Source organism: Mixophyes fleayi, chromosome 9 (genome assembly GCF_038048845.1).
Source record: "Mixophyes fleayi isolate aMixFle1 chromosome 9, aMixFle1.hap1, whole genome shotgun sequence".
NCBI classification, from domain to species: Eukaryota; Metazoa; Chordata; class Amphibia; order Anura; family Limnodynastidae; genus Mixophyes; species Mixophyes fleayi.
Window position 1 is genome coordinate 13,709,211 of NC_134410.1, and position 16,079 is coordinate 13,725,289.

At 43.2% G+C, this 16,079-nt stretch overlaps 1 protein-coding gene across 2 annotated transcripts in view; it reads right to left on the minus strand.

The window, feature by feature from the left end:
• LOC142102009 (class I histocompatibility antigen, F10 alpha chain-like) overlaps positions 1 to 16,079 on the minus strand; it is a 176,534-nt gene that overhangs the window by 44,984 nt on the left and 115,471 nt on the right. For both annotated transcript variants that reach the window (XM_075186513.1, XM_075186514.1), the window contains exon 3: positions 7,266 to 7,544. In XM_075186513.1, coding sequence (XP_075042614.1) covers positions 7,266 to 7,544 — 279 coding nt within the window. The remainder of the gene's footprint in view (positions 1 to 7,265; positions 7,545 to 16,079) is intronic.

The window sequence follows — 16,079 nt, forward strand, 5'->3', positions numbered from 1 at the left end:
TATTTTCACTCCTAGGCTATTATTAACCTCAATAACATTCAATAACAAGCATTTCCACTAATTTACAGTGTATTCTGAACACCTCACAATATAGTTATTAGTCCAAAACGTTGCAACAAGGTATCTTTCTGGACTGCGTAGAGGAGTGGGTCACCACAATATATATTAAAAACCCTGAACTTTTATGATTCGCACCAATAATTGTACCTGGACTGCGTAGAGGAGTGGGTCACCACAATATATTAAAAACCCTGAACTTTTATGAATCGCACCAATAAATGTACCTGGACTGCGTAGAGGAGTGGGTCACCACAATATATTAAAAACCCTGAACTTTTATGAATCGCACCAATAAATGTACCTGGACTGCGTAGAGGAGTGGGTCACCACAATATCTTAAAAACCCTGAACTTTTATGAATCGCACCAATAAATGTACCTGGACTGCGTAGAGGAGTGGGTCACCACAATATATTAAAAACCCTGAACTTTTATGAATCGCACCAATAAATGTACCTGGACTGCGTAGAGGAGTGGGTCACCACAATATCTTAAAAACCCTGAACTTTTATGAATCGCACCAATAAATGTACCTGGACTGCGTAGAGGAGTGGGTCACCACAATATATATAATAAGAAAACCATCAACTTGTTTGATTCGCACCAATAAATGTACCTGGACTGCGTAGAGGAGTGGGTCACCACAATATCTTAAAAACCCTGAACTTTTATGAATCGCACCAATAAATGTACCTGGACTGCGTAGAGGAGTGGGTCACCACAATATATTAAAAACCCTGAACTTTTATGAATCGCACCAATAAATGTACCTGGACTGCGTAGAGGAGTGGGTCACCACAATATCTTAAAAACCCTGAACTTTTATGAATCGCACCAATAAATGTACCTGGACTGCGTAGAGGAGTGGGCACTGGGCACCACAATAAAATATATAAAAAACCTTCAACAGGTCTGCATTACACTACACATACGGCTGCTCCTCCATCCTCTCCATCATATACATGTTGGAGTTTTAGCGTGTGACAACCTCTTGTTTTTGATAATGTCAGTGCATTTTGAATATTTTTCAATTTGCCCCACACCACTAAATGTACTTTATCTATGATACGCATCTATCTATCTTGACTGCGTAGTGTGGTGGCCCCGGTACACAATTTGGTACCGGGGCCACAATAAAATAAATACACCCTCCACGTGTCAGAATTCCACCAAACAAGTATCTGGACTGCGTAGTGGGGTGGCCCCGGTACCCAACTTGATACCGGGGCCACAATAAAATAAATACACCCTCCACGTGTCAGAATTCCACCAAACAAGTATCTGGACTGCGTAGTGGGGTGGCCCCGGTACCCAACTTGATACCGGGGCCACAATAAAATAAATACACCCTCCACGTGTCAGAATTCCACCAAACAAGTATCTGGACTGCGTAGTGGGGTGGCCCCGGTACCCAACTTGATACCGGGGCCACAATAAAATAAATACACCCTCCACGTGTCAGAATTCCACCAAACAAGTATCTGGACTGCGTAGTGGGGTGGCCCCGGTACCCAACTTGATACCGGGGCCACAATAAAATAAATACACCCTCCACGTGTCAGAATTCCACCAAACAAGTATCTGGACTGCGTAGTGGGGTGGCCCCGGTACCCAACTTGATACCGGGGCCACAATACCTCCTCCAAACATGCTACAGACAATTCGTCATTGAGATCCCATTAAGTATGTTAAAGACAGACAGGGTCCAAGTGTTATTAGTTGACTTTGTAAAGAAAAAAACTGTCCCTGTTGCACATAGTCGTGCAATGAAGACTTACTTTTTCATTTAAAGGCACGATCTTTCAAGTGTAGTGTTTGTAAGTCTAAGTCATATTATACTTTTGGTAAAATTGGTTTTTTTTGTTCCTCTTTATGTTAATTAATTAGTAATAGAATTAAAGTAGGAAATAGAATTAAATAGAATTAAAGTAGGAAATAGAGTGGTATAGAGTTGTAGTGTGGTATAGATAGAGTGGTCCACACAATATAATAATAAAACCCTCAACTGGTCTGAATTCCACCAAACAAGTATCTTGACTGCGTAGTGTGGTGGCCCCGGTACACAATTTGGTACCGAGGCCACAATATAATTTAAAAACCCTCCACGTGTCGGAATTCCACCAAACAAGTATCTGGACTGCATAGTGGGGTGGCCCCGGTACCCAATTTGATACCGGGGCCACATTACCTCCTCCAATTTCCAAGTGTAGTGTTTATAACATCTTAACACTACACTAATTCTAGCACGTCAAAACCTCTTGTTTTAAATAATGACAGGGCATTTAACTTTTGATTTAATTTATTGAATTTGTTGGCATTTTCTTTTACTTTTTGAACATGGCAAACGACTGTTGAATGGTCACATAATGCCAAAAAAAAAGGTGCAAGATGGAATTGTCCTTGGGCCCTCCCACCCACCCTTATGTTGTTGAAATAGGACATGCACACTTTAACAAACCAATCATTTCAGCGACAGGGCCTACCAAACAACTGTGGCTGAAATGATTGGTTTGTTTGGGCCCCCACACCAATAAAACAATTCATCTCTCCCTGTACAAACTAAACAGGCTCTACTGAGGAAAGATGTCGTCCTTATCCTCAACCTCTGATTCCTCTCCCCCTACAGTGTGTACTTCCTCCTCCTCACACATTATCAATTCGTCCCCGCTGGACTCCACAACCACAGTCCCTCTGTACTGTCTGGAGGGCAGTGCTGTACTTCATTGAGGAATTGATTATTCATTTTTATAAACATCATTTTTTCAACGTTGTGAGGAAGCAACCTCCTTCGCCGCTCACTGACCAGGTTCCCCGCTGCACTAAAAACTCTTTCCGAGTACACACTGGAGGGGGGACAACTCAGTTAAAAAATAGAGCCAGTTTGTACAGGGGCTTCCAAACTGCCTTTTGGAGTTCTACCACGTCACTACCTCTAGTTAATTTAGATTGCAAGGCTTGTAAATATAAATACTTTGAAGATAAAAAAAAGCAGGCTGCACAGACTGTGGAGCTAGAAAGTGAAATTAAATGGACCACGTTACTTTGGTGGCTATCTATGCCCCCCCCCCCGCCCTACACTTGTAGTTGAATATAAATAAAACAGCCTGCATAGACTGTAGAACTAGCAATTCAAATATACAAAGAAATGGACAAAGGCAGTTTGGTATCTGTCTGCATCAGATCCCCTCTCCACTAGGAGTAAAACAGAAAACTTTTCAGCCGTTATATAATCTAGAATATAAATAGAAATTGAGAAATGCAATTTGGTATCTGTCTGCATCATAATCATCAACATCCTCCTCAGCGCCAGCTACATCAATATCCTCCTCCCAGTGCACAACATTCACACCTTCATTAGCCAAATCTGTAACTGGACTGTGGGTGATCCTTCCAGCATATGCAGAGGGCGTGCTGCAAATGCTGGATGGAGTCACCTCTTCCCGTACAGTGATGGGAAGGTCAGGGTTCACAACCAACAACACCCTTGGACTCGCCTTGGGGATTTGTGATGTCATCTGTTTAGAAGGCAGAGTTCTTTGCTGTTTTGTTGTTGTTGCTGACAGCATAACTCTCTTAAATTTTTTGTAGGGGGGGGGAGGAGGGCTTTGATCCTTGGGTGAAGTTGGACCACTAGTCATGAACACGGGACAGGGCCTAAGCCGTTCCTTGCCACTACTTGTCGTAATTGGCATATTGCCAACTTTACGTTTCTCCTCAGATGATTTTAAGTTTCTTTTTTTGCTGTTTTTTGAGAACTTGGGCTTTTTGGATTTTACATGCCCTGTACTAGGAGATTGGGCATCGTGCTTGCCAGACGACGTTGATGGCATTTCATCGTCTATGTCATGACTAGTGGCAGCAGCTTCAGCATTAGGAGGAAGTGGGTCTTGATCTTTCCCTACTTTATCCTCCAAATTTTTGCTCTCCATTATATGTAGCACAAGATACTGCAGAATGTGTGAACTTGGTAATATTGCAGTACCAATGGACTTATAATGCTGGATTGGTTTTGCAAATTTGGTTATAATTATTATATATTTTTTTTTTTTTTTAATTTTTTATTTTTTTTTACTTTTTTTTTATTTTTTACAAACTTGGGAATAATGGGGAAATAACTATGCCCTTAGAAGCACAGAGCACAGGACACAGCACCACTGGACTGAACAGGACACGGCACAGGACCCAGCAGCACTACGGAACTCAGCAGGACAGAGCACAGGACACAGCACCACTGGACTGATACTGCAGAATGTGTAAACTTTGTAATATTGCAGTACCACTGGACTTTTACTGCTGAATGTGTGAACTTGGTAATATTGCAGTACCAATGGACTTATAATGCTGGATTGGTTTTGCAAATTTGGTTATAATTATTATATTTTTTTTTTTTTTTTTAATTTTTTATTTTTTTTTACTTTTTTTTTATTTTTTACAAACTTGGGAATAATGGGGAAATAACTATGCCCTTAGAAGCACAGAGCACAGGACACAGCACCACTGGACTGAACAGGACACGGCACAGGACCCAGCAGCACTACGGAACTCAGCAGGACAGAGCACAGGACACAGCACCACTGGACTGATACTGCAGAATGTGTAAACTTTGTAATATTGCAGTACCACTGGACTTTTACTGCTGAATGTGTGAACTTGGTAATATTGCAGTACCAATGGGCTTATACTGCAGGATTGGTTGTGAAAATTTTGTGGTAATTAAAAAATATTAAAGTAGTTTTTGGTATTTTATAAAAAAAAAATTTTTTTATTTTTTTAAACACAGGGGAATATTGGGGAAATAACTATGCCCTTAGAAGCACAGAGCACAGGACACAGCACCACTGGACTGAACAGGACACAGCACAGGACCCAGCAGCACCACTGACCTCAGAAGGACAGAGCACAGCACACAGCACCACTGGACTGATACTGCAGAACACAGCACAGCACAGCACAGCACAGCACAGCACAGCACAGCACAGCACTAAACAGCACAGAACTAAACAGCACAGAACTAAACAGCACAGAACTAAACAGCACAGAACTAAACAGCACAGAACTAAACAGCACAGAGGACCACCTAACACACCCTCCCTCTACCCTGATCAATGCCCGAGTGAAGATGGCGGCGACTAGCGGGGAATTTATAGGATCCGAGTATCGCGAGATCCGACAACGGGATTATGAGTCAGAGCCTCAGTTTCACTTTTGAATTTGGCGCCAATACCCGGATCTGTCTCGGATCCGACTCGGATCCGCAACGTTCGGGTGGGCTCGGATTTCAGAAATCCGAGCGCGCTCATCCCTAGTATACAGTCAACATACAAGATACAACACACAACAATACATAGAATACAGCGGAAGACCTAGAGTCGTAAGGGCCCCATGTAAACTTTGGGGTTGGGCCTCTTATCCCATCACAACATTGTCCAGTTGAGTCCGTCACTCCGTAGGTCCTCCACAGTTTTATTTGTATACATTTTTTATTATTATTAATGAATCCATGGAGACTTTACACAAAAAGTGTAATAGGTTCTGCAGACAGCTCTAAAATATCATTGAAACTGCATCTAATAGTAAGTGATAAGTCAGTTTATGTTACAGCCGTTTTCCATGGATATGTTACTTAGTGCTACTTAGTGTGAGAGAGATGTATCAGCTCTCACTTGCTTTTATCTGATCTTTATTCCTATTAGGAGCTTTCTCGTAAGACCAGGAACCAATTGGCTGATTCCTGGCCCTGACACTAGGGTCCCGGGCTGTCACTTACAGTCCAGTGAGTCCATTAATGGTGATGCAGAGTTACCAGGTTTCCTTCCAAACCTCTGCAACCAAACCACTGAATACGTGACATTATAATATAATGAGACATACGAGGAAATGTTCAGTACAATGGATAGAAATGTATGATGATGTGTAATATAAATGTAATAAAAGTATAAAGATATTGGGTCTGATTCATTAAGGAGAGTAATGCCGATACTTGCGGTATTTTGCATTAAATTGCACTGCGCAAGGCAAAGAACAATTAAGACAGACTACGATTTCATGGGTGGACCAGGGATAGGACTGGGCGTATGCACGTAGGCAATGTACAGTAAGGACGTGCCAAGCTCTAGCTCACGCAGCAGCGTCCAATTCAAGCTCTGGCCATCTCTCAGGTACGTGTTTTTCAGTCGTATCACCTACTCCAGCTACAGGTCAGGTATAAGGGCCGAGTGATAGTGATGACGGCTGTGTATGTATGTATGTTAGAACATTTGTTTGCAATCAAGAGCAACTGTAAAAATGCATTTTATGTACAGTAGATTTTAATCACATCCTGATTAATGTTTTTATGGGGTAAAAAAAAAGAAATTAAACACTATTTTTTAAACTATTTTTCATTATTTCATGACTATATTATTAACAGGATAGAATAATTGAATACTTTTTTTCTGTGCGTTCTACAGGGACTTTATATTCCACATTGGAATTGGATATATCCTGCAGTGTATCGTCTGTCAAGCAGAGCGTACCTAGACCCATATTCAACAAGAGATATTTCTTCAGATCCACTTGTAGTTGAATACAGACATACGTATGCCCGATTTATGTGCATTTTTAAAAACAAACGCACATTGGGCCTGATTCATTAAGGAAAGTTAAGTAAAAAATTGAGTACGTTTTCTCCTGGACAAAACCATGGTACAATGCAAGGGGTGCAAATTAGTTTTCTGTGTTGCACATAAGTTAAATACTGACTGTTTTTTCATATAACACACAAATACTTGATAGCTTATTTGTACACTGAAATTTAAAGTTGATATTTGTGTGCTACATGAAAAAACAGTCAGTATTTAACTTATGTGCAAAACAGAAAACTAATTTGCACCCCTTGCATTGTAACATGGTTTTGTCCAGGAGACTGAAATAAGAAGTTTTTTAAGTTAAGATCCTTAATGAATCAGGCCCATGGTTTTGTCCAGGAGAAAACTTACTCAATTTTTTACTTAACTTTCCTTAATGAATCGGGTCCACTGTGTATAATGTGTGGTGTCACCTCTCTTCTCCGGATTATCTCTCCCATTGTTATACCACTGATTACATGACATTGTAATGTAATGAGACACATGAGGAAATGATCAGTATAACTGATAGGAATGTATGATGATGTGTAATATAATGTAATACAGGTATAAAGATACTGTGTATATTGTGTGGTGTCACCTCTCCTCTCCAGATCATCTCTCCCATAGTCAATGTATTTCTTCAGCCACCCAATACAGATCTTCTCCAGATAATTCTTCTGTCTCTCCCCCTCTCGTACATCTGGACTGTTTGATCTTTGTGCAGTGATCTGAGCCTCATGTATGATGGGGATATAAACTCCTCTCTGTGTGTCCAGGTACAGGAAATCTCTCCCGTCATATCCGTACTGATCATACCCCGCGGTGCTGCCGTCATCTCTCAGCTCACAGCCGTACATCACCTGGATGGAATGGAAACCTGCACACAGCACAGGAACATGTTACATTGGAGCAGAGCGTGTGATGTCATGTTAACAGCATTGTGCGTGTCACATGTAAACTATAGTATGCATATCACATATATAACATGTTACAGCACAATTATGAAGTATTGAGTTACTATTGATGATCAAGAACCAGGTGTAGACAACCTATACTTGTCTAGCTGTGGGTGCACTACAACTCCCAGAATGACCAGACAATGGGAGTTGTAGTCAGGTGACAGCTGGAGAAGCAGAGGTTGCTGGAACCTGGATCACACAGACATTATTATATATAGTAATCCAGTGATGGCACTCCTTGTGATGAATGCCACCAGCTTCCTACATAAACCTATAAAACTGCATCCATTCGTCACCTATATCTATGTGCTCACCGGTACTCAATTGCCTCTAGGTCTTGTGTGCAATAATATAGGTTTGTAAACGTTAGTAATAGTATAAGCAATAGTATAGGTTTATACAGTGTCGGACTGGGGCATGAAGGGCCCACCAGGGGAATGCAGTGATAGGTGCCCACTACATTGGGGTGTGGTCAACTGTAAGAGTGGGTGTGGCCTATTTGTTATGGAGAGCTCCATGTCCTCAATAAATCTGATTTTTTCTTATTGCTTTGATATCAGTTATCACTGTAATTTATGGGCACTCACTTACCTGAAAGCTCCGGCATCCTGCTCCTCTGGGCGGCTGTGATACCAGGAAGACAGCACACTCCTCCTCCCCTGCTGAAGTGAAAAACACACTACCGTGCAGCTGCAGAGAGCCCAGACAAGGCTCTCTACAACCGCGCTGTAGTGTATAACAAAGTATAGCGCTACCTCCAAGCCGCTCAGTACTTATAAATGGGATTCCACTTAATCCAAAAACCATACATAGATGGAGAAATTATATGTACATAAAAGCGCTTAGGGTTGTACACATAAAGATGTCCTCACTTGTATTCTGCCGAATGAACGGGGACCATGTAAAAAACAGAAATATGCAGAATAGTGTAATATGTTCAATATAGTCTACAAATGCACAAGAAAAGGTCCCAGACGTTTCCCAAGATATAATGGAACAGCTTCCTAACGATGGGTGGTGAAAGTGAAGATAAAAAGCCTCCTCAGTGTTGTGTTTCACACCACCATCTCCATGTGTACTATATGCTTACAAGAACATTTCTTTGTCAACAGCATTCAGTGTATAACTTGCTTGTACCTCCAAAGAAATTCTTTAGGTAGAATAAACTCCCACAGATTTTCATGCAAAAAATAAGAGATATTCTCTCTAGTGTATTAACATTTTAATGTTATACATATGGATAAAATTTAAAATGTGCATGTAAATACATACAGAAAACAGCCACATCAAATGGATTAAATAACTCCTACCAGATATCCCAAATAAATGAGCAGAAAGTAAGGATATGCCGTGGCCACAGATCACAATATGGATTCCTTCCCTCTGAAGATGTACTCGGTAACTGGTAGAGTCAGATGGTCCAAAAATCGCCAACGCGTCTCCTCTCCCTCTGGAGTCTTTCTCAAGGCAGGATGATGGTTGCTAACACTTCCCTTCTTTTATACAATTCCGGATTTCCGCCAGACACCATGTGACAGCCAAATCGGAAGTGACGCGATTCGCGCTGTCACATATTCATAGTGAGGATTGGCTCTCAAAAGATGCCGTAGCTGCATCCGGATAAGTCAGAAGTATTTATGCCGCCGACATCTGAATGTGTTCCCCGTAAGCTCCGCCCTTACAGAGGAGGGGGCGGAGCTTCGACACCAAAGGGCCTACCGATGGATAGTCCGGCTGCCCGGCAGGCCAGTCCGAGGCTGGGTTTATACCCAGGGCTGTTGCATGCAAGTAAAATAGTAGATACTAGATCCCTATGCAAAGACAAGGAGAATATCAGGTAAACATCTAAGGAACCAGTGATATAAAGAGAGAGAATAATCAGAAACAATCCACAAATCAGGGCAGGCGGCTAACAGAACCGTTGGGGTCACACACCATGGTTGGGGTGATACAGAATAGTCAAAACAAGTAGAGTCATACTGAAGAAGATTTCAAACTGATACAGATCACAATAGCTAAGTGAGCTACGCTATAACGGGCAATGAGCGAATGGTGTAAACAGTCTTATAAACCAGCAGAGACCAATCCTAGCTGGGGGTTAATCAGTCCTCTCAGCACTGATGTAATTCTAAGAACATAAGACACACTGACATCAGAGGAATGTCATATCAACCAATACAAATCATTTAAATAGTCTTAGATACATTGAAACACTTGAGTCTGCCACAGTTTCTATTTCATCCTTTGTTCCCAATTCTTACATTTCTCCAGTACTGGAATCTATAGAAACTGGATCACAATGATCGGAACATCCAAATGAAACAGGAATAAGGGGATCAGTCATATGTATTCCTCCCAACATTTCCCTGGTCACACAAAAAGGAGCATTCTAAGATCTTCCGAAGCACCAGGCCACTTCCAACAACCCTCCGTCCTGCTGCTTTAAAAAATACTCTTCAATTGCTGCGGGCACCAAAAGCTCCTGCCATGGCGGTGTCCCACTCACCATTGTACAATGTAACTTCCCCTCAAACTGGGATTGTCCCCACTAAATCAGGACAGTTGTGAGGTATGCACATGGTTACATATAAGGGTGGGGTACCTTTTTACGATGTGCATCTCTCCGATACTGGATACACCGACAGCAATACACTAAAGATGTATTCCCCGGCACACTGGTAATGCTGACAGCTGACCGGAAACCATGGCGACGAATGAAGAAGACGGCAGGTAAGGATGACGTCACTTTTAATCCGCACATTATGTTTGCTGTTTTTATCTGCTATTTTAAGGAGGCGCCACCTGTACAATGTATTAGGCTTTCTAAATAACATGGTAAAGGCAGCAGCTCCTTAAAATAGCAGATAAAAACAGCAAACATAATGTGCGGATTAAAAGTTACGTCATCCTTACCTGCCGTCTTCTTCATTCGCCGCCACGGCTTCCGCTCAATCTTTACAGCTGTCAGCATTACCAGTGTGGCGGGGAAAAATGAGGCTCGTTTTAAAGGAGGACTGAACTTTCTTCCAGATAACCTTGAGATCAATAGCTGTAGAACGTACCAGCGGATCTAAGTGAATATAAAGAATTGGACCTGTGGTGGAAACCAAAATTACAATAGAATGGAGAAGTCTGAGTGGATGAATGACATGAATTATTGTAAGCGAATTCTGCCCAGGGTAACAAGGAGGACCAGTTTTCGTGGAATTCTGTGGTATATAATCGTAGAAACTGCTCTCAGTTTGACCATTAGATTGAGGGTGTTATGCAGATGAAAGGCTGATTTTGATTCCAAGAAGGGTGCAGAAAGATTTCCAGAACTGTGCAACAAACTGAGAGCCACGATTGGAGACAATATCAGCAGGAAGTCCATGGAGACGAAATACATGTTGAAGGAATAGGATAGCCAAATCTTGGGCACTAGGAAGCCTGGTTAATGGTATGAAATGGGACATTTTGCTAAACCGGTCTACAACTACCCATATGGTGTTATGTCCTGCAGAGGATGGGAGATCGACAATAAAGTCCATTGACAGATGTGTCCAGGGTTTTGAAGGGATGGATAATGGAACCAACTGGCCTGAAGGACAATTCATAAGGACCTTATTCCTAGCACAGTTTTCACAGGAGAGAACAAAATTTCTAACGTCAGCGGATAATGAAGGCCACCACATGGCACGGGAAAGAATTTCCAATGTTTTGTAGATTCCAGGATGTTCAGCAGTCTTACTGTCATGTGCCTCAGAAAGGACCGCCTTCCTTAAATGGACTGGAACAAACAGACGGTTCTCCGGAGTGTTAGCAGGAGCTATCCTTTGAAATCTACAGAGCGGCATGCTTAAATCTTGAGTTAATCCAGCATGGATAATTGATGAAGGAATGATAGGCAGAGGATCCGTAACTGGAACGTGATGTGACATAAAGCTCCTGGATAAATCATCTGCCCGGATATTTTTAGAGCCTGGTCTGTAGTTGATTAAGAAGTTAAAGCGGGTAAAGAAAAGTGCCCAGCGGGCCTGTCTGGGATTCAACCGTTTGGCCGACTGTAGTTTCTTGTGATCCGTTATAACGGAGATTACATGTATAGCTCCATCTAGCCAGTGACGCCATTCCTCAAAGGCTCATTTAATGGCCAACAGCTCTCGGTTGCCCACCTCGTAGTTAGCTTCAGCGGTAGAGAATTTATGAGAAAAATATGCACAAGGATGTAAACGGTGAGTGTGAGGGTCCTTCTGGGAAAGGATAGCGCCAGCTCCGGCATCAGAGGCATCAACCTCTCATACAAAGGGTACATCTGGATTAGGGTGTCTAGGAACCTGAGCAGAGAAAAATGCCCTTTTTATGGCTTCAAATGTGGTTACTGCCTGAGGAGGCCAATTAGTTGGATCCATCCCTTTCCGGGTAAGGGCGACAATAGGAGCCACTATATCAGAGAAACCACAGATGAACCTCCTATAATAATTTGCAAAGCCCAAGAACCTCTGTACAGCTTTGAAGTTATTGGGTTGCACCCATTCGAGAATGGCTTGGACTTTAGTTGGGTCCATGGAGAAACCAGCAGAGCAGATGATGTATCCCAGAAATGACACCTTTTGTACGTCAAATTCTCCAACTTAGCAAAGAGATGATGTTCCCGAAGTTTTTGGAGAACCTGCTTAACATGGCCCCGATGCAAGGACAGTGACTGAGAGTATATCAGGATGTCATCCAAGTAAACAACCACAAAGTAGTCAAGGACTTACCGGAGAACTTCATTAATCAAGTCTTGAAATACAGCAGGTGCGTTGGAGACCAAACGGCATGACCAGATATTCGTAGTGGAAAGAGTGTGTGTTGAATGCCATCTTCCATTCATCTCCCTCTCTGATGCGGATGAGGTTGTACGCTCCACAGAGATCGATTTTGGTGAAGACAGTGGCACCCCTTAGCTGATCGAATAGTACAGAGATGAGAGGAAGAGGATAGGTATTCTTGACTGTGATTTGATTAAGACCCTGGTAGTCAATGCAGGGCCGCAATCCACCATCTTTCTTTGACACGAAGAAGCATCCGGCTCCTACCAGAGATTTAGATGGCCTGATGAACCCTTTCTCTAGATTTTCCTCAATGTAAGCCTGCATGGCCTTGGTTTCGGGACCGGAGAGAGAATACAAGTGCCCCTTAGGGAGTCTGGATCCAGGAATCAAATCAATGGCACAGTTGAAGTCACGATGAGGAGGTAGAGAGTCAGCAGCTTTTTTAGAGAACACATCCCGAAACTCATGGTGTTGAGAGGGAAGCTGCTCAGAAACTGATTGCAGGATCCGGAGGGGCAAGGTCAAGCAGGAATGCGAACGATAAGGGCTTCACTGAATAATTTCTCCTTTAATCTAATCCACAACAGGGTTATGGAGGGAAAGCCAGGGATGGCCCAAAATTAAAGGAATAGACGGACAGTCTATGAGGAAGAAGGTCAGAGTCTCAGAATGAAGAGCTCCCAGGTTTAGCTGCAGCAAAGGGTCTCCCAAAGAATCTTGCCACCAGGTAATGGACTACCATCTAGGCCACAAACTGTAATTGCGGATTTGAGCTTTACAGTTGGGATTACAACAGTGCGGGTGAACCCGATGTCCAGGAAGTTGCCAGCAGCTCCCCTGTTAATGAAGGCCGAGAGGGCCATGGAACAGACACCGAAGGTGACATGCGCGGGAACCAAAACAGCATTTTTTGGGGAAACAATTTGCAGACCTAGGTGAGCATTCCCCTCATTCCCTAGGCATGCTCTTTTCCCGGTTTGTTGGGGCAAGAGTGGGAGAAGTGACCCTTGGCGCCACAGTAGAGGCAGAGAACTTGTGACCGCCTTCTGTCCTATTCCTCAGAAGAGAGACGGTATGACCCCAGTTACATGGGCTCTTCAATGTCTGTAGTTAAGGGAATACAAGCAGAAGGAAAAGGTGCCTCTTTTTCTGCCTTCCTCTCCTTAATTTTCATGTCAATCTTGATGGCGAGCTGCATGAGGGTCTCCAGACAAGTTGGAGAAGGGTACTGCACCAGAGAGTCCTTTATCTGCTCTGACAGCCCTAAGCGAAACTGTTTGCATAACGCTGGGTTATTCCATTCACTCTCAGTCGACCAGCGACGGAATTCAGCACAGTACTCTTCTGTAGAATGCCAGGCTTGCTTGAAGGCCCACAGATGAGCCTCAGCAGAGGCCACTGGATCCGGGTCATCGTAGAGCAGACCCAATGCATTAAAGAAGGCTTCCACAGACTGCATGGTAGCACTAGTTTGAGGCAGACTAAAAGCCCAAGACTGGGGGTCACCCTGAAGGAGGGAGATGACGAACCCAACCCTCTGTTGTTCCAAACCGGAAGACCGAGGTCTCAGCCAAAAATAGAGCTTACAGTTCTCCTTGAAATTCCAGAACAAGGCTCTGTTCCCAGAAAACCGGTCCGGCAAATTTAACTTGGGTTTACCCGCAGGAGCCAAGGCAGTTTGTGAAGTCCTAGAGGTCTCCTCTTGAGCAGACAAACCCTGGGATAATCCCTGGACCATCTTTGACAGGTCTGAATTTGACCAGCCAGGACTTGGGCTGGGGAAAAGTTGGTTCTGCTTTCATCCATCCCGAGGATTTCCTCCTGGAAATATTTTTTAGGCCGGTTATAATGTTAGGCTGACGGTCTGATCACCAACTCACAGAACAAGATGGCGGAGGTCTTTACCCATAGCAGCTGCCTTTCCCTTAGAGCTATATATGCTCACCGGTACTCAGATGCCCCCAGGACTTAACTCCAGGCGTAGTGTATGTTGGTAATACAGGCCCGTAGAGGCAGGCCAGGAGGCTGAATAGAAGGCAGTGGATATTCAGATGTTTAGCCGAGGTCAAGGGTCACAAGCAAGCAAAGTGGTCAGTAAACACGCCAAGGGTCACAGGCAAAGAAGCGGAGTCCGAGGTGCAGGACAAAGGGTCTGGGTCACGGGCAAACAGCAAGGTCCAAAGTACAGGCAAAAGGTCACAACAGTAAATCCAAAAGCAGAGTATCCACAGGAACTGGGTCCAACAGACAAAACAGGAGCAGATCAGCATCTTGGTAAGTAAGCGCTATAGCCAGCAGGGAGGCTAAGCCCTCCATGCCTAATATACTGACACCAACCAATCAGGGCTCAGCCCTGTAATCATACACAGGCCAGAGTTAATAAAATAAGTGCCACATTAATCAGCCCACAGGCTGGGGAGGAATTAGCGCATGCGCCTGGCTGTACTATTTGCCGGGGTGCGCTGTTTGGAGCACTCGGCGTCGTTCGGGCCCGATAAACCGGATGTGACGCCCTGGTCGTTATGGAGACGGCCGGGACGTCGGGCAGAGGCAGAGAGTCACGGCAGTGCCCGCGGCCACCGTGGCTCCTAACAAGAGCCTATAATTAGTAGTGCAAATTCAGAAAAAAAGACTGCAAGGACTGGTATATTATGATTTCAGCAATGACCAAATGATCAACGCAGCTCTTCCATAAGGGTGTATATTAGACCCTACACTTATTAGTGCAAATTCATAAAAAAATACTGCAAGGACTGGTATATTAGGATTTCAGCAATGACCAAATGACCAAAGCAGCTCTCCGATTTTGGTGTATATCAGACCCTACACTTAGTAATGCAGATTAAGAAAAAAAGCCTGCAAGGACTTGTATATTTATATTTCAGCAATGACAAATTCAGAAATGGAGCTTTCTCTAACACTGCTACCACCCTCCTCTTTCTCTTCTATCACTTTGCCTGCCCAACTGCTCTATACTCTGTCCTACCCCTTGTCTGTCCCTCTCTCAAATGGCGCTAGATTGTCGTGGAGGGCGGTATTTATAGATTTCAAAACTCGCAAGATCCGACGACGTCACAATGAAGTTTTGGAATCCGAATAGGCGCGAAGTATCGGATCCCCTAAGTATTTTTCGGGAAACCGAGCCCGCCCATCTCTATTCTAGATCAACTTTAAATTTCAGTTTAAAAATAAAACTATAAAATATTTGTGTCCTATTTGACACAACAGCCAGTAATTAACTTATATGTAAATTAATAAACTAATTTGCACCCCCCTGCATTGTAACATGGTTTGTCCTGGAGAACAGTTACTCCTTTTTCTGCCTTACTTTCCTTAATGACACAGGCCCTGAATGCAATATTTCAGACTTGATGGTGCCAGGAATGAGCATGGGTTCTGGATTACCCCATGCCAACACGTGTGTCAGAAACTGTATAAAAAGAGCTGCTTTTGTTTTTCAACTAATATATACCATCTGTACTTTTGGATGATCACCACTATCTCTAACTAGTGTGTAACTGTCCTTATAAGGACCCTTCCTGGGCAATAAACATCACTACTTCCAGATCCTGCTTTAACACCTATTCACCTGCTGTAATTCCTGTGACTAACAGGTTAGACCACTCGCATCAATTACCCGACTATTCTGAGGTTTGG